The sequence below is a fragment of the Microcebus murinus genome, chromosome 15, assembly GCF_040939455.1.
Source record: "Microcebus murinus isolate Inina chromosome 15, M.murinus_Inina_mat1.0, whole genome shotgun sequence".
In the NCBI taxonomy this organism is placed as follows: domain Eukaryota; kingdom Metazoa; phylum Chordata; class Mammalia; order Primates; family Cheirogaleidae; genus Microcebus; species Microcebus murinus.
This window is the reverse complement of record NC_134118.1, coordinates 64,210,761-64,234,721: the sequence shown is the minus strand read 5'-3', so window position 1 is coordinate 64,234,721 and position 23,961 is coordinate 64,210,761. Positions and strand designations below refer to the sequence as shown.

Sequence of the window (23,961 nt, the reverse complement as noted above, 5' to 3'; positions counted from 1 at the left end):
TGTCAGTGGAGGTGGGAACAGGGAAGTCAATCCTGCTGGAGCCGGCTGTGGGGTTGTGTTTTCAGTGACGGGCTCCGGCGTCTCGGGCCATCTCAGTGTGCCTCCCTTTGTCCTGTCGGACTGGCGGCGACCGGCCACAGCTGCAGCGGGCCTGGGGCGTGGGGCCTGGGTGAGTCCGGGAGGCCTAATGTGGCTAGGCGAGACCGCCGAGTGAGAGAGCTAGCTCTTAACAATGCTGGTTTGGGGGCCTGCGTTTTCCTGCCTCGTCGATGGGTGCAATCCTGGCACTTTTCTTTCAGCCCCAAAGAAAAGCCGCACCTATTTCTAGGGCTTCGAGGTTTAAGGCTGGGGGAAGAGAGGAGGAAGATTTCGTCTGTCTTTAGGGCTGCAAGGTTATTTCTCTGCTTTTCCTCATTGGAGCTACCACGGCAGAATGCTGCGAGCATGGGGACGGTATCTTTTCCTACGTTAGGTGGTTGCTTCACATCCTCAACACAAGCTCCCGTCCCTCACCATTTCGGCCCCGAACTGTCCTTCCTCTTTTCATCGTTTTGTAGTTGGACATCTCTGAATCCGGTTCTTAGTAGCCTTGTGTCATCTACCCTGATCTCTGCACCTTCTATATCTGTGTCATAGTTTCGTTGGTTCCTCCATTGGCTTCTTCCAGGAGACCTGGAAATTTCACCTTCCCAGGGAGTCATCGAGATCCATTCAATCTCTGTACCATTGCTTTACCGCTGTTCTGCCCATTCCCATCCCTTGGCCGCAGAATAAGCACGACCATTTCAAATGCTAAAGCTTTTAAGAGAGACTGTGATGAGAATTTCTGATACAATTTTCATGAAGTAATTTTGGGACAGATTTACCATAATTTGGAGCTGTGCTGTCCAGTACGCTAGCCAGTAGCCACATGTGGCTATTGAGCGTTTGAAATAGGCTAGTCTTAATTGAAATGTGCTGTGAGTGTAAAATACACACCAGATTTGGAAGATTTAGTACATAAAACTGTAAAGAACAGTTTTATGTATATGACATATAAAAGTATGTCAACTTTTATATTAATGTCAATATAATTTGGACATATTGTGTTGGATTAAAAGGAATATTATTAAAATGAATTCCACCTATTTCTTTTTACTTTTTAATGTGACTGCTAGAAAATTTTAAATTATTCATATGGCTCATGCTGTATTTCTGTTGGATGGCACCAACTTAAAGCATTATAATATCCTCTTATTTTCACCCCATATTCAAAGACCACAGCTGTTTCTTTTGAGCCTCTGGGGTTATCAAGGGAAATTGGCTCTTGTCTGGTATTAAGCAAAGTTACCCATATTGTATTTTGACCATCTCTTTTTTTTATTTTCAACCCAAATTCCCTAGAACTAGGATATTTTTCTGAACATACAATTCTTTTCCCTCATAACTTAATGCTGTACTAAAAATGTTTAAATAATTCTAAAACTTCTATCTGTTGTAAACATTTATCATTTCTGGCAAGTTTTCCAAATTATTTATTCAATAACCATTATTCCCTCAGTACACCAAAAGCTTAATATTAATAGTCTTTACTAAATTAACCTTTCGGTTAAAAATATTCTATGTTTTGGGGATCTAGTGTTAGCCTAAGTGCACGTCAGTTTTCACAAAGATTATATTTCAATTCTGTATAATATACTGGTGGAGATTGCCTTTTAAAAGAAATTATCAGGTTTAGGCTGGACACAGTGGCTCATGCCTATAATCTTAGCATTTTGGGAGGCTAAGGTGGGAGGATCACTTGAGGTGTGTAGTTTGAGACCAGCCTGAGCAAGGGTGAGACTCTATCTCTACTAAAAATTGGAAAAATTAGCTGGGCACAATGGCGTGCGCCTGTAGACCCAGCTGCTCAGGAGCCTGAGGCAGGAAGATCACTTGAGCCCGGGAGTTGGAGGTTGCAGTGAGCACCACTGCACTCTACCTGAGGCGACAAAGCCAGACTCTGTCTCAGAAAAGAAATATTAGGTTTTGTTTTTTGAGATAAGGTCACACTGTGCTACCCGGGGCCGAGTGTGGTGGCCTGATTGGTAGCTCACTGCAGCCTTGTACTCCTGAGCTCAAGTCATCCTCCTGCCTGGGCCTCCCAAAGTGCTAGGATTACAGACCTGAACCACCATGGATGGCCCTGAAATCATTTTTAAAATATAAAATAAGTAAAAGAAAATAAAAACTGAATAAACATTTTTATGTAATTGCTTTTCTTTTTATTTTTTTTCTTTTTGAGTCAGAGTTCTTACTCTTTTGCCTGGGCTAGAGTGCCATGGCATCAACCTAGTTCACAGCAACCTCAACTCCTGGGCTCAAGTGATCCTACTGCCTCAGCCTCCTGAGTAGCTAGGACTACAGGCATGTGCCACCATGCCCGGCTAATTCTTTCTATATATTTTTAGTTGGCTAATTAATTTCTTTGTATTTTTAGTAGAGATGGGGGTCTCGCTCTTGCTCAGGCTGGTTTCGAACTCTTGACCATCAGCGATCCGCCTGCCTTGGCCTCTCAGAGTGCTAGAATTATAGGCGTGAGCCATCGCGCCTGGCCTATGTAATTGCTTTTCTAAAGTCAAAGCATACTGGATTCTTAGTCCATAATAAATGGACTGCTCAAAGAAACATGTTCTCAATATAAAATAAAGTTGTACTTTATTATATATGCAAGTCAATAATTATTTTACTTTTATTATTTATAGTTGAAATAGGTCATGTGGACCTATTTTAATTTGATGATCTTCCTGCTTTCTTGGTCTGCTCATTTCAAAGTTCTGTGTGCATTTTGAGACATTACAGAAAATACTGATTTGTCTTAAAGTTGACTATAACATTTTAATGTACAGAATTTTTAAAAGTTTAATATAGATGTTATATTTTAATAAGTCCAATTGAGGAGTTAAGGTTTTCCCTTTTGCTCTCTTCTGTCTGCTCAACAGTTTCCAGACATTCAAAAGCCTTTTGCCTTTTCGTAATGATTTTTAGGAGGTTCATATATTAGAAATGGATATATTTTTTTTAACTAATTATAAATGCATTAACATTTGTATTTCAGATTTTTTGTGACCCCCTTAAATATGAGCCCCACACAGTGGGACTTCCCTGTGGAATTATGTTGTCGGCCTATGGCTTTTGTTACTCTTACGGGCCTGGATGTAGTTTATAATGCTGTCCATCGAGCTGTCTGGGACGCTTTCTGTGCCAATCGGAGAGCTGACCGGGTACCAATTTCTTTCAAAGTGCTCCCAGGCGACCATGAGTATCCCAAATGTAGACCCAAGGTAATGACATTATGATTGCATGTATTCTTTGCCTCTCTCTCTATGTGCGTGTGTGTGTGTGTGTGTGTTTATCTCTTTTTTTGTTACCTATTGTCTGTGTTAGAAAGCCTCTGAGTTTATCAAGACAGTGGTTACAGTGGTGCCCAAAGAAAGCCTTAGGTATTATCATGTAATATACTACATATATGTTTAATAATAGTTATTGTTTTGAACCCCAGAGGAATAGTTACTTTAAAAAGCTTTCTATCCTATGAGTCTAGGTTTTTTTCCATTGGTAGGAAAAAAAAAATCTTCATAATTTTAACATAGTCCCATCTACAAGGAAGGTCTCATATTCCCCATCATTATTACCAATATCATAGAATCCATGGTCTTTGCAATTTGGCTCTTTTTTTTCAGTGTGGCTCATTTTCACACATATTTTTTCAGCACTTGGCTTTGTTTTAGGTACCTGGAACCATGTAATAAGCTGGTGATACTGAATTAAGTAAGATGGTTCTCTGTCCTTGGGGAGTTATACATAAATCAAAACAGTTTATTCAATGTGGAATGAGGAAAGGTATTAAGTTCCAAACTGGCTTTTACGGTGAACAACATATTAGAGATTAATTTATCTTAGAAAACTAAGTGTTATAAGGATGATAGTATTAATAATAGCAGCTTACATAGTTCGTGGTTCTTACCATATGAAATTTACTGTTTTAAGCAATTGATTGATATGTATTATCTTATGAGGTTGGTTTGAAAGTTAGATAACAAGACATGATCAAAACAAACCCGCCCCAACTCTCCCCCCCTTTTTTTTCTCTAGAGTAGTGTTTCTGACACAGTGGGCTCTGGACCAGTTATGTCATCATCACCTGGGTGTTTATTAGACATGTAGATGCCAGGCCTCCTCAGTTAGTCTCTGGAAGAGTAGGACCTGAGGATTTGGTCACCAGCTGATTATTTTGCTTATGTATTTAAGACCCATACGCTGGAGATGCCATTTCATGTGCTCAGTGCTAGAAACTGAAGCTGTCTGAAATCATGCAAGTGATTTCCCCCTGGCCCTTACACATTTCTTTTTCTTTAATGTGATGTTTGTGTTAAAAAAGGCAAGTGGCCTAGCACAACTAGCTCCCTTTTCTCCTTTAATTCTCCAATTCAGGATGCTTTTCAATTTCCTATTCCTGGTTCTTTCCTGAATCTCCACTTTATTTTGTATCAGGCTTCCTTATTGTCTTTGTCTTTCTCCTTACTTGAAGTAGACATTGGACCAACATGAACTGGCATAGTCTGAGTCAGTGCAGGTGATTTGGAAGTGATTTGAGGTTTTGGGGTAGCAGTCAGATCTACTGCATCCTTTTTCTGCTACATGGCGCTTAGTGCTGACACCAAGGTTACTGCTCTTCTGTATTTAAGAATTGTCCTTTATTTTTTACTTCATTCACAAGTGAGCTGAAATGCCATTATGGCAATATATCTTCAAAACAAAGCCATTTTGGATTTTAGATAATATTTTATTTGAGCAGTTTTACAAGAACAGAAACTAGAATGGTGAAGAATATAAGTAGAATTTACCTGAAAACAGGCTAGATAGATACTTTTTTTTTTAAGAAGGTATCTGAGAGCCTTGACATCATTAGAGACTCTTTGGCTTTGGTCATTCTTTAAATGGGAAGTGAAGTAGAAGTATGGCTAGTCTAGGATTGAGATTCTGCCTCCAACACTTGCTAGCTCTTGTTTAATATTTGTAAGCTTCAATTTCCTAGTCATAAAAATGGGTAGTGTATAGATTGAATGAGACAAATACATATGAAGTGCCTGGCACTCAATAACAGGTGGTTTCTGCTGCTGTTGTTACCAAATAACTTTTCAACATTTGCCAATGTTTGCAGAGAACTTCGTATGAATGGTACATTCCTAAAGGGATCTTAAAGACTGGTTGGATGAATAAGCATCTGAATCTGGTGCCAGCCCTAGTGGTTGTGTTCTATGAACTGGACTGGGATGAACCCCAATGGAAAGAAAAGCAGTCTGAGTGTGCCACCAGAGTGGAAATAGTCAGGTATGATCTTCTCTGTTTTTCAGGTTGGCCATGTTAGTTTGCACATGTCTGTTATTTACTAACATTTCTTGAAGGCAACTGAGAACTGTTTAGACTATAGTGGTCACTTTGGGGATCACTAACCTTTAATGAATCTTGCTAAGTTCCTAACAGAGAGCATAGATATTGATTGTATATAATGTCAGGTATGTGAAAAAATCTAGAAGACAAATTGGTCCGGATTTGCAAATATTTTTTTTTTACATTTATGATATTTTTTGGAGACATAATTTACTATGTAGTCCTATAAAACACTTGCTTTGTCACTATTTCAGTTTCAACACAGTGAATTCTTTTTATAATATATCACTATCAAGAAGTAAGTTGTATTATAACTTCTGCACAAAAGCATATGTTAAACTTTTGCTTTTAAAGCAGATTTTTGAGGATTAGAAGATGTGAGATTATACTTTTAGAATTTAAATCATTGTGACATATATGCTATTTGTGTGTAGGAAAAGATTTCTTCTGATCTTAGTTTTTTAAGTTGAAATTTATTTTCAGTTGAGTTTTCAAGCTTGTATTTTAGTGTAAAGTTATGAATACTTTTTTTAAAGTTAAAATAATTTAATTTTATTATTGTTTCCCCATCACAGGCAAAGTTTACAAGGAAGAAACACAAAAGTTGCAGTGGTTCTAATTCAGAAGAAAACACCTTTGCCCCCAGGTATCAAAAGGCTAATTAATTACTTACTTGGTTTTTTAAAATTAATTGTTTTATATCTCTAATTCTAATTATAAGGAGGTAGACTTTTTTTAATGTTTAAATCTTTTATGCACTCAGTTATGGGGCTGATAGTGTGTTAACTTTAAAAAGTACCAATAATGCATGAGGAATACTTATTATAAATAATTAAAAATAGTAAAGAATGCAGATTCTTGAGTCCTACTCCCTAAGTTTCACTTACCTCCTTATGTAGGGGACATGAGAGGAAATGTTTAATTGGCAAGTGGTTAATTTGCTTGCTTTTTAAAAAAAAGAATGTAATTTACTTATGTGAGCTCTATTTGAAATTGTATTTCTTATGTAATATTTTTTATTAATTTGCTATAGGGCAAAGAAAAATGCTATAGGATTTGTAATTTCCTGTAGGAAAATGTCTTAGTTTCAAATACTTATTCTTTCTGCCTTCCCAGAGTTTCATATGCTGTATGTTTTTGTTTCTGTGTTGAAACTTGTAGCATCCTAAATGGTTGTGGGGACCTCTTTCATGAATTATTGCTTCCATTTTTAGTTATGTGTTTTCAGATACTTATGTGGTATATCTGTTGGCATTTCTCTGGCTCAGTATCAAATTCCACAGTGTTTTCCAAAAAGATCTATACTTCGTAACTTCTAAGAACGCCTCAGAGCTCCCAAGGAACTTGGGAGTCCTTATTGGCCTGGTGAAAAGTGGTTTTGGGTTTTTATTCCTAATTATATTTTTCAGACTTGGGAAATATTTATTTAGAAAAATACATTAATTTCTTTCTTTCTTTATCCTTGTGGCGGTTATCAACAGGAGAAGATGTCATTGCTTCAGAAAGGGCTGCAGCTTTATGCAATGCATGTGAGCTCTCAGGAAAGTCTTTGTTTGTACTTCCACACACTGACCACCTGGTGGGTTATATTATAAGGTAAATCAAGGTCTTTTAAAGTACTTTTTTAGAGTATTCATTAGGAATTGTGAAATTGGTAGCTTAGACCCATCTATTTAAAAAAAAAATGCTCATGAAAAAAATTCAAATGATGGCCGGGCGCGGTGGCTCACGCCTGTAATCCTAGCTCTCTGGGAGGCCGAGGCGGGCGGATTGCTCGAGGTCAGGAGTTCGAAACCAGCCTGAGCAAGAGCGAGACCCCGTCTCTACTATAAATAGAAAGAAATTAATTGGCCAACTAATATATACAAAAAAATTAGCCGGGCATGGTGGCGCATGCCTGTAGTCCCAGCTACTTGGGAGGCTGAGGCAGGAGGATTGCTTGAGCCAGGAGTTTGAGGTTGCTGTGAGCTAGGCTGACGCCACGGCACTCACTCTAGCCTGGGCAACAAAGCGAGACTCTGTCTCAAAAAAAAAAAAAAAAAAAAAAAAAATTCAAATGATACAGAGGATATAGGCTGAACTTTGACTTTTTGTCAACTTTTTAACCCTCTCTAATCCTTGAGGTAACTACTATCAGCAGTTTCTTAAATTTCTTTCCAAAAAGTCTTTTTGTATAAGAACAAATATATGTATATCTTTATAGTCCATACACACACGTAAACATGCAAGAAATAAATGTAATCATATAATACACAGTAAACTTCTACTTACTCATGGACACCTTTGCATATCAACCTCATTTTTATGTCAACCTCATTTTTTTTTCTTTTCTTTTTTTTTATTTTATTATTTTTCTTTTTCTTTTAAGCCATCATCATGAGTTGTATCAACCTCATTTTTTAAAAAACATATATTTTTCCATTGTACTTTCCAGTAATTACCACATGTCCTTATATGATGTTTTTGTCATTTTATATGAGAATGTCTCCATTTCTGGCTTATTTTTTGCTTTCTTCTTGATATGTTGATGTAATCTATTTAAATCATCTTTTAAGAAGGTCCTGAGCCCCATCATATCTTAAATTTCTTTAGAAAGCCTTCATAGATAAAGAGCAGATTACCTGAGGATACAAAATTATCTCAAAAATTATGTGGCCATTGTCCATTGTTTTCTGGCATTTAGTGTTGCAAAGAAATTTTATAGTATCGCATTTTTAGCTAGGATGTATTTAGATATGAATATTTTCATTGATTTTGATTATAAAATGATTTTCCTTTTCATTGTGCATAAGTGTTCTTCTTAATCTCAAGAACAATATAGTTTATCTTTTATCATTGCTTTTCTTGCATTTGTTTCTCTCTCTTTCTCAGAAGGAAAATGAGAAAATGATCTACTACAGGAGGTTAACTGGCATTCTTATTGGTATATAAATAACTTAGCTCCTAACAAAGAGAAGCATAAATTTTGAAGGAGAGAACATGCACAGAAACAGGATCAAATGAGAAGATGAATTGCAAGAAAACTTAAATGCAATTAGCAAAATAAATCTCCACGCTAGAAGCAGAGAAAGTCAAATCTCATACATGCTAAGGATAACATTGGCATAATGGCTGGGAATACAGAGGAAAAGAATGATGAGTTTTGTTTTTTAAATGCAAACATATGACCAGTAGGGAACACAGAGAAGAGAGGGACCAGGTATAGTTAACTGGTGGCACACACAGACTGCTTTTCTTTCCACTGAGGCTCATCTAGTCTCATGGCTGGCCTCTGACTCCCTTTCCAGGTTTGAACACTTTGTCCTTGCACTTCGGTACCTCCCTGTTCACAGTACTGTTTCTTGTCAGTATACTTTCATACTAGCACCCATTTGCCAGCTCCCCTTACTCAACTGTTAAAGCTTAGTTCACACGAACCCTTCTTTAGAAAAGCTATTGTCCTCTGTTCTATACCTTACCCAGTGACTCTTAACTGGAGCAGTATTACCCTCCAGGGAATATTTGGTAATGCCCAGAGACTTTTCTGTCACTTACGCCATGACTAAGGGGGTTGCTATATTGGCATCTAGAATGTAGAGCCCAGAGATATTGCTACACATCATACAATGCACAGGACAGCCCTATGCAACAAAGGATTACCTGTTTCAAAATGTCAGTAGTGCTGAGATTGAGAATACTACCTTAACCATTACTGATCCTGTCTCCTTTGCTTAGCTTTCAAATTTAGTGCTTTCATGGATTCAAGAGAAACAGATGTAACTTCTGCCTATCACTTATGGTTTTATTGGGGTAATGAAACATTTAAATAAGGAGTACAGTGTCAGAATGACTGATGTAAAAAGCAAGAGCTCTGAGTCCATGGCCTCCAGAATGTGGATATCAGGAAGGGGGTACATAAGACAGTCTTTTGGGAATGAGAGAAGACAGACCCTTTCCTCATAGTTATATTTTTTTCTTAAGAGAAAGGAAAGTTGAATATCAGAAAATCTTCATCTTCATTGATCTGGAAGTAGCAGAGTTGGTGGCATCCTTATTCATGTGCATTCAGAGCATTTTGATGTATTATGTATACATGCTACAGTGCTTTGATTAAATTAAAGTGTCAAAATGTTAGTGTTTATAAAATTTCTGAATCCATTGGAAATGATTGTGAAAATCTTATATTACAGAGGTTCAGTGTTCATTTCAATTAGTAGTGTATTAAGCATTTTTCTTTTTGAAAAAGATAAGCGTTTTGAATTTTCAAACCTTTCCTCTTAGGACAGTAGGCTATCAGTGTCATGTTAACTTGCAAATGTTAAAAAACCACACACATACTTAGCCTTTCAAAACAAAGGTGACATTTTAATGAGTTAAGAAAACATGCTTCTCTGAGAAAAGTTTTGCTATAGAGAGAACATGCTTGAAAAGGACTCCCAAAAATAAGGAAGGAATTTTTTAATTAGTTTAAAACTATTTTAAATAAACAGTTTCAATGGGTCTGAATGCCTTAAAAATACAAAACAGTATATACAAATATATCTAATCCAGGCAGTTAGGTTTTGGATCTCTGATCTTTGCCTTTCTGTAAATTAAAAATCAAAACTGCTGTCAACATTTTGGTTGATGGGTCGATATTGAAGCAGTCTCTAACTCTCCCTCCTGTCTGCCTTTGGTGAAAAGGAAAAAGGATGCAAGGACTCCCGCATGCCTGCTGCTCCTGCTTTGGCTCTTTTTACTCCTTTATTTTCAACCTTTAGGGCAGGGTCTACCTTCAGTTATAACTTCCTTTCAGGTATACAGTAGTTCCTTTGTCCCTCGAAGTTGTGTGAATGTTTTAGTATATTACACAGTTTCCAAAGTCAGGGAAAGCCTCTTTCCTTTTAGACTTTAATCCGCATCTACAGCTTGGAAGCTTGAATGTTCTTCATTGAAAAACTGGTAGCTCTGTTGCCTCGAGTGAATGCTAGCTTCTCAGAATTCAGTTGCAGTGGCTAAGATATGTTTGTATATCCTAAAAAGTGTGCTTACTTGATGTGCTAGTGTAGCAGTAGCAGAAAATAGACTCCAGGTGATCTTTGTATGAATTTTGCTGAGAGTGAACATCATGTATCTTCTGGTAATTAGCTGGAATAGGGAGTTGCTTGCAATAAAATTTTCAGTCCAAATTATCTGTATAAGTTCTATTTTGAGACAGGTCAAGTAATAAAATATATGTAACTATGTGTGTATTTTGTCTGGTTCAAAACAAATTAAGTTCCTACCTTCATAAAGGAACTAATTTAATTGTTGAGACTGAAAACATCCATGTTAAATACCACAGACCACTGCAAGTGTGAATTCTGTAATAGGGTTTGTGAGTCTTATAGGAATAAGTCTTCAGAGAACAAATGGATAGTTGTGGCCTGGGAAGGCTTTAAGGAAGAGGAAGGCCTTGCGTCTGTGCTTGGAGGTTTAGATTAGTGGGAAGGAAGTTGTGGTCATTTGGGGGCAGAGGAACATCATAAAAAAGCATGTACATTTAAAATTCAGCTAGGTTAAATCACTAAATAGGAAGACTGAATCAGTTGGATTTTCTGTTGTAGGAACAAAGAAAATTCAAGGTCTGTTTCCGCAAAAGAGCTTTCTTAATTATTTGATGTTACCTTAAAAGTTTGATTTTTTTTTTTTTTTTTTTTTTTTTTTTGAGACAGAGTCTCGCTTTCTTGCCTAGGCTAGAGTGAGTGCCGTGGCGTCAGCCTAGCTCACAGCAACCTCAAACTCCTGGGCTCAAGTGATCCTCCTGCCTCAGCCTCCCTAGTAGCTGGGACTACAGGCACAAGCCACCATGCCCGGCTGATTTATATATATATATATTAGTTGGCCAATTAATTTCTTTCTATTTTTATGATAGAGACGGGGTCTCGCTCAGGCTGGTTTTGAACTCCTGACCTTGAGCAATCCGCCCGCCTCGGCCTCCCAGAGTGCTAGGATTACAGGCGTGAGCCACCGCGCCCGGCCTAAAAGTTTGATTTTTGAATGTCTGCTAAAAGAATTGGTCTTTTGACTAATTGCCTCCCATCTTGACTAGATCTGTCATTTATTAATGTTTTTGAAACTTGGTACATTTTTTTCTTCAAAAAGTAAAAAAACATCAAATAATATATAAGTGTGTGAATTAAAAGGTGAGTCTTATGATACTTATCCTATATCCAGGGATGTCTCTATAACTAATTTGTTACATTTTAAGAGTGAAAGATTTGATTCTATATCACTTAAGTTTAGAGGAATTAATAGGACTTATCAGGCCTACTTGCTCTCAATTTTCTGTAATAACTGCTTAGTTTTATCTCTTAGTACACAGCCAGCTTAAAAACTAAAACCAAGCTTATCATTGATGCTTCCCAGGATAATCTAGATCAATAATACTGATTTCTCTGTTGAGAAGGATTTTTTGCTTTTGTTATTTTTTTAATAATTCAGATTAACATACAGATGTATTTCAGGCTACTATAACATTAGACATTCTAGTGCCTTATTGTTACCCATTTATAAAACTTTCAAGAACAGGTTAGGTTAATATGTTCGTTCAAGGTTAGAATTTAATTTTAATTATTTTCCTATTTTAACACTTTTTTTAAATTATAGTTTTGAAAATAGAAAAAATTTCACCTAGAAAATCCAATTTAAAATATATCTGATTTAAGGCCGGGCTCGGTGGCTCACGCCTGTAATCCTAGCACTTTGGGAGGCCGAGGCGGGCGGATTGCTCGAGGTCAGGAGTTTGAAACCAGCCTGAGCAAGAGCGAGACCCTGTCTCTACTATAAATAGAAAGAAATTAATTGGCCAACTAATATATATAGAAAAAATTAGCCGGGCATGGTGGCACATGCCTGTAACCCCAGCTACTCGGGAGGCTGAGGCAGTAGGATTGCTTGAGCCCAGGAAGTTTGAGGTTGCTGTGAGCTAGGCTGACGCCATGGCACTCACTCTAGCTTGGGCAACAAAGCGAGACTCTGTCTCAAAAAAATATATATATATCTGATTTAAAAACTTTTTAGTTATACATCCTATTTTCTTTTTTTTTTCTTTATGTATTTTCTTTTAAATGTATGTAAAGTGTATATAAACCCTTTGAATGTAGATCCAAAATTCTGTTTTATTCTGAGGAGGAAAAAAAAAGTTTTTTTGTTTCTTTTACCTGGCTGTGAATTCAGCCTTCGTTTATGCCCTAGGCAAATAGTCCTGATGTGTACTAATTTTCACCAAAGAAAGCTTGAGTTATTTAGCCATCTCTGGTCAGATTTTCTTTGTTTCTGTGTAATCTCACAGTTATAGAATGAAGTAGGATTTAAATTATACAAATGTTTTTACCTCATTTGCCAGTTTTTGTTTTTGGTTCTTTCCTCATTAGTTTTCTTATACTTTTAAGCCCTAAATATTAAACACCAAAAATAGTGAAATATAATGGAGTATTGAATATTTATTCTTCTTCAGACTCTTTATAAATAAAAAGTATAAAATAGCAGAAGTGAAAATAATCAGAGATTACCAATTTTTACGTATTAGAAAAAGGTTTTTTATGTGTTATATCTTGTAAATAATTTTAAATGGCTTTGGGGGGGCCTTATTTTTAGACTTTTTATCTAGAAATTTAGGTTATATTTTGCTTCTTCACTTTTCATCTTAATCATAAGGTAAAATAGACTTTGTCAGGATTTTACTTTCAGGTCTCACAAATATGATTCTTGAAAATCTTTGGTTTAAAATCACTTTAATATTTGAATGTTGGTTTTGTTTTGTTTTTTAATAGATTAGAAAATGCCTTTTATGAACATGCACAGACTTATTACTACACTGAGATCAGAAGAGTGAAATCTCATAAAGAATTTTTGAATAAAACAACACACCAGGTACATGTTTTTTGCAATAATAGAAGCACTCAAGAGCAGGTTACTTACTGATTATTTTTGAAGCAGTTATTACATGTCTTTAATGCCTTGATGGTTTCAAATGGCTTCAGTTCTTTAAAGTTTTTTTTAAAGCTTTTAAAAACTAATTTATTTTTAAATAAAACTCCTTGCCCTTAAGGTTTATTTATAAACTATTTGCCCTTAAAGTTATTAAAGGTAGATTTTTATAGCTTTCTTAACTATACTCTTGCTTGTTGGAATAATTCTTGCATTTTAATTTTGAATGTTTTTCTTTCTTTTATATTCTCCTTGTAATAAACATTATTATAATTTTCGTATTTTAAATAGACTATAATAGTAATTTTTTTCTATCCATTTTTCAGCTTTTATTTGTTAGACATCAATTCAAGATAGCTTTCTTCAGTGAGTTGAAACAAGATACACAAAATGCTCTAAAGTAAGTTTTTAACAATTTTCGAACTAAATTTTTCTTTATGTTAACAATAACATAAACAGCAATTTCTGAATCTCAACCAAATTGTAATTAATTTTTAAATGCTTATGTTAGTCAGATTCAGGTATTTAATATTTTCTTTAGTTCAGAGATGAATGGATTATATTGGGGTTTAAAAGTTTGTTTCATTTTATTGGAAGTAAATTTCATAGTCTCATAAAGCTTTCTGGTCTGACTAATTTAATTAAATATTATGATCTAAAGATACATAATATTACAATCTTCCCCATCGTCTTGACTATTTCTTATTTGTATACTCAGTAAAACCCTTGTGCTAAAAGACTGATTTCCAAAGTATAATATACATTAAATATTATCTAAGTCAGACTATTGATTTTTTAAAGTTTATACAGTAGTACATTTATTCAATTCAACTATGATTTTCTTTTTAATATTTTTCTTTTTAGTTTATAGTGCCTGTTAATAACATCATTTTCCATTTGAAGGATCTGTTATACATAGAGCCTTAAAGATGAGTTGCAGATGTGTTGGCAGTAAACATTTTATTCCTTTGTTTTTACCAAGCATAATTTAACATGACCTGTTCATATTTTACTCAATTTTTGAAGATTGACAGTGGCAGTTTGACAGGGGGATAAAAAACAGCTAGTTAGCCTAAAATTGAGAAGGGGAGAAAAATAGAAGTAAATGAAAATAATTCTGTTATCTATAGGAATATTGCAGAAACATCTTAATTTTATTATTATTGAAGTGCTAAGCACCAAATTGTGTTCTCTGAATCTCAGTGACTTCGTATAATTATAACTGGCTTTAATGTAGTTCATTTAAAATGATGGTATTATTAATAGTTAAAAACCTTCAATTTCATTTCTGTTCAAAAATAATTCTGGAAAGAAATAAGTTTACCTGGAGAAGTTAAGAGCAAACTTTTTTCTATGGAGAAGCCCATTTTGAGATTTTCTTGTTCCCTTCCATATCTAGGGTAGGCCCAGTTCCTCAGTTCTTCCCAAACCCTCCTTTCTCACCACCATCCTCCTTCAGCCCTCGCTGCCCTAAGCACATTTTTCCTCCTCTCCAGCTTGTACCTGAGATCAGTGAGGTTCTTAACCTGTAGAGGTGCTTGGGGATAAAAAGTAGTTAACCCATGCTCTGTCTTGATACCACCTTTGCTAATACAGTTTCTATTTATTTGAGAAACTTACAGTAGCATTTTTCATGACAGAACACAAGACCCTGTCTTTCAAAAAAAAAATACTTAATTTTTAAACAGAATGCTAATTTTTCACTGTAATTCTGGACAATTATCCAATTTACTTTTATTTTTCAACTTGTTTTCTATTAGTTATCGATGGATGTTAGTGACAGGCAGTTGGTAATGTCCTGTTAGTGACAGGAAGAACAATGTTGGTAATTGAACATGATGGTTCTGTTCTTCATTTAAAGTCATTGATTCCTCCCACATATATTATTAGTTAATAGATTGTTTTTCAGGAAATCAGAGATTGATATGTATATGCTATTATTAAGCTGTTGAATGCTAAGGAATATTAAATAAATATTGTCTGTTATTTCTCATGATTTTGTTCTTAGAAATCTTTTCTCAAATTATATTATAATTAACCACCCTCCCCATGTTTATATTAGGAATTATAGGACTGCGTATAATCTTGTACATGAATTGAGAGCCCATGAAACTAATATTCTGGAAATTAAGACTATGGCAGGATTTATAAACTACAAGGTAATAGTTCTACTTCCAAATAAAGGGAATTTGTCTTTAAATATTAAATTATCCTTTTAAAATTTGAAAATCAAAATTAGTTTCTTACCCTGAAAAGTTGATATTGGATTAATTATGCTCTCCTCTTTTATATTTTCTCAAAAAAGGACTTGGTTCTTAGCAGCCTGATTGTAATGGTTGTTTTTTTTAGTTGATGGGTAGGTTTAGTTGATGGGTGGGTTTTTTTAGTTGGGCGGGTTTTTTTGGTTTTTGTTTATTGGTTTTTTGGTTTTTGTTTATTTGTTTATAAGTGAGAGCCTGGATTATTGAATTTTGAAAGATGCAGCACATTAGAACTTTCTTGGTTCAATATCGATACATGAAGAAAAGGTGTATCTCTTCATCTTAGAGGGAATTTTTTTATCCATTGTTGGAGCATTTTATTTTAAGATTGTATGTAGTAGAAATAGATGCCCTCAGATGTCAAGTGAGGGCTGTTTTGCTTTTAATTTTTCCACATTCATCTTAAAGATGTCTGGCACTGCATTGATGATATGTGGGCAAATGGATACTTTCATTCACTGCTGGTGTGGGTGTAAATTGGTGCAACTTTAATAGAAAATATTTTTGCAGTGACTGTATACATTTTTGTCCTAGCAATTCCATTTTAGGAAATTTGACATATATACTAACACTTGAAAGTCACATATATATGGATATTTATTATATCTTTTAATAGGAAAAGACTGGAAACAACCCAGCATTAAGTGATTGGTTACATAAAGTAATTGGTTACATAAGTCTAAACAATTAAATATTATACAGCAATTAAGAATGAGGCAGCTCTATATATTGATATGGAATCATATTCAAGATACATTGTTAGGTCAAAAAAATTAGGCACAAATTAGCATATTTAGTGTGATGCTATTTGTATAAAAACAATAGTTTATATATAAATGTACACATTTATATGTAGAATATATCTGGAAGCATATGCTAGAAACTGGTTGCTTCTGGAAAGAGAAATTGGATGGCTGAGGTACAGGGATGGATGAGAAACTTACTTGTCATGTATTCCTTTGTACTTAAAAAATAAGATAAAAAATTGTAACAAGCATATGGAAGTAAATTTAAGCTTTGTTTCTTCCTTTTTCCTTTTATCCCAAATACATGTTTTCTATATATACATGGAATACTACCAAATACATATAGGTTATTACTCTTTTGAAATAGCATCCCAGACAAGAAATTTGAGAATTTCTGTAATCCTTGTTTCATATGAAGGTGTAATTGCTTTAATTGTGCTACAGAAAATCTTTAGTTTTCTCACAGATCTAAAACTGAAAGTTAATTTATCCGCTCTCACTTTCTTATTGGAGACATTTTATTTTAGCCTATCTTTATGTTCTTCATTGGAAATAGTTTTTAAAATTCAGGCCAGGCACAGTGGCTCACACCTATAATCCCAGCAGTTTGGGCAGACGAGGCAGGAGGATTACTTGAGGCTAGGAGTTAAGACCAACCTAGGCAACATATCTCTACAAAAAATTTTAAAAATTAGCTGGATGTGGTCATGTACACCAGTCCCAGTTACTAGGGAAGCTGAGGCAAGAGAGTCACTTGAGCCCAGGAGTTCAAGACTACAGGGAGGTATGATCGTGCCACTATACTGCAGCCTGGGCAACAGATTGAGACCCTGTCTCAAAAAAGAAAAAAATTCTATGTATTTGAAAAGGTTTTCTAAAGTATAAAATAAATTCAGTCCAAATACTGAGTTATTTTATTTCATTTCTAAAAGGGATATAGCCTCTGGTTTTAGCTTAACCATTTTGATGAAGAAAGTCTATTACAAAGAACTTCAGTGAGGAGAATTCCATAGTCTTTTTAAAAAGTTACTCTCAGACTTATTTTTAAATGAATATGCTTTTTGACTTTGATTTTTTTCTTTATTTGGAATTGATTTTACATTTTGCAGATCTGTAGGCTGTGTTTTCAACACAACACCCCATTGGATGCGATTGCTCAGTTCCGAAAACACATTGACTTGTGTAAGAAAAAAATTGGAAGTGCGGAGTTGTCTTTTGAGCATGCTGCATGGATGTCTAAACAGTATGTTTTAAATTGTACTTTTAGGATATTTTTTAAAAATGATACATTGGATTTGCAGAAATGAAATCAGCATGAGCTTTGGTTCTAAAACCGAACCAAGTTTTTTGTCAGTAAGTAGATTTTTAATGATGTAGCTTAAGTATGTTTCTGGTAATTGTATGTATTGGTTCGTACATTTCCTTAATGGAAATCAGTTAATTCATGTTTTTTGATGAATCAGTTAATTCATCTTTTTCATTCAACATATATTTATTGAGTTTCCACCATGTGTCTAGGTCCTGAGAATATAGCAGTAAGCAAAACAAAATTCCTGCCGTCTTGGAGCTTACTGTTTGAGACTGATGTTTAAAAATTGCTAAAATAAAATTGTTCCCAGAAAACCTGGTTGTATTGGAGTGGTGGGGGTTATGATGAGATCTAGTTTGATGGTATATTTATAAAGACTTGTTAGCATAGAAGAGATGACTTAAATATAGAATTAGTGTACGTTAATATTTACAAAGAAATTACAACAAATATTAACTGTTAATCAGTAGCATTTCTTTTTCTTTTCTTTTTTTTACTGTTTCCAGTAATTATTTCTTCACTAGATCAGTAGCATTTAGTACAGTCTGCTGAAGTTATGGTTCCCTGGATGAATAAATATTAGAAGTAAGCTTCTTTTTCTTTACTTTTTCTATTCATTCTTTTTTATGTCTTGATTTTTTTTTAAGATTCCAGGCCTTTGGAGATTTATTTGATGAAGCTATCAAGTTAGGGTTAACAGCTATTCAAACTCAGAATCCTGGTTTCTATTACCAGCAGGCTGCGTACTATGCCCAGGAGCGGAAACAGCTCGCAAAAACCCTCTGTAACCATGAAGTAAGTTACCAGCACTCATGTAGCTTTTGGGAAATTTATTAATATTTTCTTGAAAGAAGCTATTAATAGTACTGATTGATATTGATAATTTTCTCCAGGTCTTTGAATATAATCAGCTTTTATCTTTTATAGTTTCAGGAATTATGATTATTTTTGGTTTTAGCCTGAGTATTTTTGCCTGTGAGTTGAACAGAAATTTTTCTTTGAAGAACTAATTTATGTTTGGCAAGAAGTTAATGATTTAGACAAGGGAAAATTACTTTAAAATAAAAGCCATGTTTTAGTCCTTGTCACAGTTACAAATTCATTGTTTCTATGATTACTGCTGTAGAAGTTTAGATGAGATTAGGGGAATGTACTCTATTTTTACCCACTGGAGAGAATAACTTTTGATTTCTTTCTCTTCCTGGGGTTTTCCTCTATGGAAAACTCTTTTTTTGTTGTTATTTTTTTTGTGACAGAGTCTCACTCTGTTGCCCTGGCTAGAGTGCCATGGCATCAGCCTAGCTCACAGCAACCTCAAACTCCTGGGCTCAAGCGAGCCTTCTGCCTCAGCCTCCTGAGTAGCTGGGACTACAGGCATGCGTGGCTAATTTTTTCTATTTTTGGTAGAGACGGAGTCTCACTTTTGCTTAGGCTGGTCTCTTGAACTCCTGAGCTGAAATGATCTGCCTGCCTTAGCCTCCCAGAGTGCTAGGATTATAGGCGTGAGCCACTGAGCCTGGCCTGGAAAACTCTTAAGAATCTGTTTGAGGCATAGTGTTAATCTCATAGTTTCTTAAACTTGACATTTCATTTTGCCTTTCTCTTGGATGACTGCATTTAGATGGTAGTTTCCTCGTACCTTTAAAGTAAGAACATAATGTATGTGTATATGTGTGTATATAAAAATACATTTATATGCATGTAGTTATATCAGTTTATTTTCACTTAAGACCTGCAGTTTTCTTCTCTGAAGATAGGTGAATATTATTAATAATACTATTTAAAAAACTATTCCAGAAACAAATAATTTGTTTCTGGAATATTAGCACATGAAATGCTAGGATTTTTCCCTCTTAAATGATGATGTAGTTGTTTTTACCATGTTATTTGATATGATTAATAACTTTATTCCATGTATTATTTTTTTTAAGTTTGGCATTATAATATGAACATAGTATTTTTAAAAAGTGATTTAAACTAGGTTTTGTAAGGATATAAAGAACTGGATATTAACACACATCATTGGTTAAAATGTAAAATAATATTTCTGTCAAATAGTAATGTCAGAAGTCTTGAAACTATGTATATCTTTTGAACCAAAATTTCATTTTCAGTAATATTAAGGCAGAAAATAGGTCCTAAGAGATAAATATCCAGATTTATTTATAAAGTTGTTCTCACCGATTTATTCATTGTAATGTAATATAGAACAGCAGGTAGCCATGAAAATGTTTTAGAAGACTATTTAATGATAGAGTGAAATATATGAAATATATTTAAATGAAAAAATCAGATTAAAAATTCTAATCGCTAACAAATTTTTGCACATGGAATCTGGAAGAATAATGTTTACATTCTTCATAGTGGTGGTAGGTTTATATATAATTAAAATTTATATCTTTTTCCTTTTGGGTATTTTCTACATTTTTCAACAATATACTTGTATTAATTACATTTTGGTTTCAGAGGGAAAAAGTTATAACAAAGAAAAATGAAGCAGTATAAGTCTGTCAATTATGGTGCCAAAAATATCCTTCCCTGCCCCAATACCAGGACTTAATACAGAAGTGATAAAGAAGGAAAATAGTGTCTTCTCTTTAAAATGCCGTATAATGTTTTCTTTTTACACAAAGAGCACTTATATATAAAGCATAATTTGTAGCACATTTTTACTGGTTTATTATAACAAAGATAAAAAAGAAAATGTGAACATGCTACTATGAAATCATCTATCAGAATCAGATTGATTTATTAAATTTAATTTTTATGTGACTATCTAAATATTAAATGAAACACTTTTAGTTAAATTTGTTAAAATTTAATTTATGTTAAAACATTCACAACTTTGATGTTTGAATGTGTGCTTGGTGTTTATATTTCTGAAAACGTTTTTGTTCAGTCAAAGATGGGGCAAGAGTTGATTTGTGATGGATTACATAAACTATTATTTAGGTTTGTGTTTTAATTTACAGGCTTCTGTAATGTATCCCAATCCTGATCCCTTAGAAACACAAACAGGCGTTCTTGACTTTTATGGACAAAGATCATGGCGACAAGGAATACTAAGTAAATAATTTTTCCCTCCACCCTTTTCTTAACCTCAGAAGGCAAAGATAGCTATCATAATTTTTCCATTGGCTCTGTTAGGCATAAGAAATTATGTTGAAGTAAAAATGTGTGCAAACATTTTTTTTAAGATTGACAGTTTCTTAGTTTTTAGAATGCTTTGTATCACTACATCTTAGAGTTACTTTATAATTAACGATGTTGATGTGATTAAAACATTTGGACATCTGTTGTCTTAAACATAATAAACCACTGTCATCTATTAAATATTATATTAATAATTCCAGTTTACTTTAATAATTTATTTGACATTTAACAAGTATTGAGTTGTATCACCTTAAAAACAATTTCTCTGCATCTTTTATATGTTTTATGCATAATTTAATTCAAACAGTATCTAGGGCAATTGAACCTTAGGTGTTAAGAAATTATTTACTTTAATCTCCAAAGTATATTCTTTATAGAGGATGATATTGATGTTATAATTCATATGGTTGATTCCACTAAGCAGAAGAACGTTGAGCTCAGTAATGTTCCCCTCTGAACAAAGATCACAGAGAATTTCCATGTTAACAAAGCTGTCTCTTAGAACCTTTAAGATTCTAGAATGTTTAAGAGTCTTAAATATGTTATATTAAAGTAAAGGATTCAAGGAGTGTACACATGCAATATTCACGTGAAGATTTATGTTAAGTGAGCTATCTAAGATGGGTTGCGTCTTATTTTATTCAGGTTTTGATCTTTCTGATCCTGAAAAAGAGAAGGTAGGAATTCTTGCCATTCAGCTGAAGGAGAGAAATGTTGTTCACTCTGTAAGTTTTTTTCCAATATAAACTGTTATTTACAGTATTCAAGAAAAATATGAAATTATTTTTGTTGAAATGTTTCCTACTTTATCTTTTCTATCAGGAAATAATAATAACTCTTCTGAGCAATGCTGTTGCACAATTCAAGAAGTATAAGTGTCCAAGAATGAAAAGCCATCTAAGTATGTATCCATAACATGCCACAATTTTATACAACTTTGAGTGATTTTAAATTATGTACATAAATCTTTTTTCCTTTATAGTGGTTCAAATGGGAGAAGAATATTATTATGCAAAGGATTATACTAAAGCTTTGAAGTAAGCCCTGTTCACTATTTATTTTTACAAGTAGTCTGATTATCTTACATTGAAATTGGAATAGAAATTTATATTGAAGGATTATTATTTTCATATTTATTTATATTTCTATTACACTCCATTTCTGTAATATTTTTTCAAGTACCATCTGCTGGCACAGTCTTTTTCAAAGTTTTAGGAATGCCCTTTTTTACTTCTAGAACTCATCAAACCCTTTCTTGGTGGAGCTATTTCATTATGTCTTATATTTTGTCATCTTTTAGGTTGCTGGATTATGTGATGTGTGATTATCGAAGTGAAGGATGGTGGACTCTACTCACGTCTATATTGACCACAGCTCTGAAGTGTTCTTACCTCATGGCCCAGTTAAAAGATTACATTACTTATTCCCTAGAACTCCTTGGAAGAGGTGACTTAGTGTCTTTTAGCAAAATTCTCAATCCATAAAATTATTTAGCATCTTTAATCTTTTTAAAACAATTGAAGAATAATTTAGTTGTACATATTTAGCATGTAAGGTATTATATTACCATTTAGCATATTTTACTACATGTAAATCACTGTGCTTAGTCATTTTAAATGAGATATTTGTTATAAAATATCTTTAAAGGCTGGGTGTGTAATCCTAGCATTCTGGGAGGCGGAGGCGGGAGGATCACTTGAGGCCAGGAGTTCTAGACCAGCCTGAGCAAGAGCAAGACCCCATCTCTTCAGGATATAGAGAAATTAGTGGGGTACGGTATGCACCTGTAGTTCCAGCTACTTGGGAGGCTTAGGCAGGAGGATTGCTTGAGCTGGGAGCTTGAGGTTGCAGTGAGCTGTGATGATGTTACTGAACTCCAGCCTGGGTGACAGAGCAAACCCTTCTTTAAAAAAAAAAAAAATATATATATATATATAGAGAGAGAGAGAGAGAGAGAGAGATTGGTTAATTTATTAAATAAGGATAGTGGACTTACTTGCCTGTCTTACAGTCCTGTTTTTTTTCCTTCTTTCTTCATATTAGCTTCAACTCTGAAAGATGACCAGAAATCTCGGATAGAAAAGAACCTCATAAATGTCTTAATGGTAAGTTAGAGTTGTTTATATAAAATGTGTTGTACAGATATGTATACCTATATATACATCTATACATATGTGTGTGTATGTATATATAGTTTTTATTTTCTCTAACTGGTTGAATGAATTTATTTTCTCTAACTGATTTAACTCTTGGTGCAGAATGAAAGTCCTGATCCAGAACCTGACTGTGATATCTTAGCTGTGAAAACTGCTCAGAAGCTGTGGGCGGACCGAGTTTCTCTGGCTGGCAGCAATATTTTCACAATAGGAGTACAGGATTTTGTGCCATTTGGTAGGTAGCCAACATCTACAGTATTTCAGAGAAATCATTCTTATAGGTGCAAAATAATAAATATAAAAATTAAGAAACTTTCAAAGTATAATCATTTTATAGATAAACTATGATTTTGTTTCTCCTCAGTGACTTATAAAGATAATCAACATAAATACTTGATTTATGTCTTAAAATATACTTTGTTGATTTGTAGCTCAGGTATTAGAAACACACTTGACTGTTTAGGCAGGTATTTTGAAGTAAGTTAATAACAAAATGGTTCTTTTTCCTTTAAAATCTTATCACCTACATTTCAGGAGTGTCTGTGTTTTTAAAATTAAAGATGGTTTTAAGTCTATAATTTATTTAAATTTTCTTTTAAAAAGTAAGCTACATTTATGTCTGTTGAAATGCCTTAAGTGTAAAAGTCAGTAATAATGGACAATGTAGGTGTGTCTTTTTTGAATAATGTGGTTCAAGAATAATGTGTGTGGGTCTTATATATCTGGTAGTGTGTAACTCAGCCCGCTTGTTTCATTTCTAGTACAATGCAAAGCCAAGTTTCATGCCCCAAGCTTTCATGTTGATGTTCCTGTTCAGTTTGATATATATCTGAAGGCTGATTGTCCGCATCCCATTAGGTTTTCCAAACTCTGTGTGAGCTTTAATAATCAGGTAATAATACCTTTCGATGTGTTTTTACCATATGTATATCTTATTGTAACTTGTGTTAAACTGGATAAAATGAGCTTGATGACCTTTGCTAACCTCTCTTTCA

At 34.2% G+C, this 23,961-nt stretch overlaps 1 protein-coding gene across 1 annotated transcript in view; it reads left to right on the top strand.

The window, feature by feature from the left end:
• The first annotated feature begins 30 nt into the window (after positions 1-30).
• TRAPPC11 (trafficking protein particle complex subunit 11) overlaps positions 31-23,961 on the top strand; it is a 42,437-nt gene continuing 18,506 nt past the window's right edge. The window contains exons 1-18 of the mRNA XM_012784984.3: positions 31-169; positions 3,077-3,302; positions 5,183-5,352; positions 5,988-6,058; positions 6,894-7,008; positions 13,185-13,284; positions 13,668-13,741; positions 15,404-15,500; positions 17,458-17,591; positions 18,305-18,452; positions 20,630-20,723; positions 21,456-21,535; positions 21,633-21,711; positions 21,793-21,847; positions 22,111-22,256; positions 22,854-22,915; positions 23,069-23,201; positions 23,728-23,858. Coding sequence (XP_012640438.1) covers positions 3,099-3,302; positions 5,183-5,352; positions 5,988-6,058; positions 6,894-7,008; positions 13,185-13,284; positions 13,668-13,741; positions 15,404-15,500; positions 17,458-17,591; positions 18,305-18,452; positions 20,630-20,723; positions 21,456-21,535; positions 21,633-21,711; positions 21,793-21,847; positions 22,111-22,256; positions 22,854-22,915; positions 23,069-23,201; positions 23,728-23,858 — 1,893 coding nt within the window. The 5' untranslated portion in view covers positions 31-169; positions 3,077-3,098. The remainder of the gene's footprint in view (positions 170-3,076; positions 3,303-5,182; positions 5,353-5,987; positions 6,059-6,893; positions 7,009-13,184; positions 13,285-13,667; positions 13,742-15,403; positions 15,501-17,457; positions 17,592-18,304; positions 18,453-20,629; positions 20,724-21,455; positions 21,536-21,632; positions 21,712-21,792; positions 21,848-22,110; positions 22,257-22,853; positions 22,916-23,068; positions 23,202-23,727; positions 23,859-23,961) is intronic.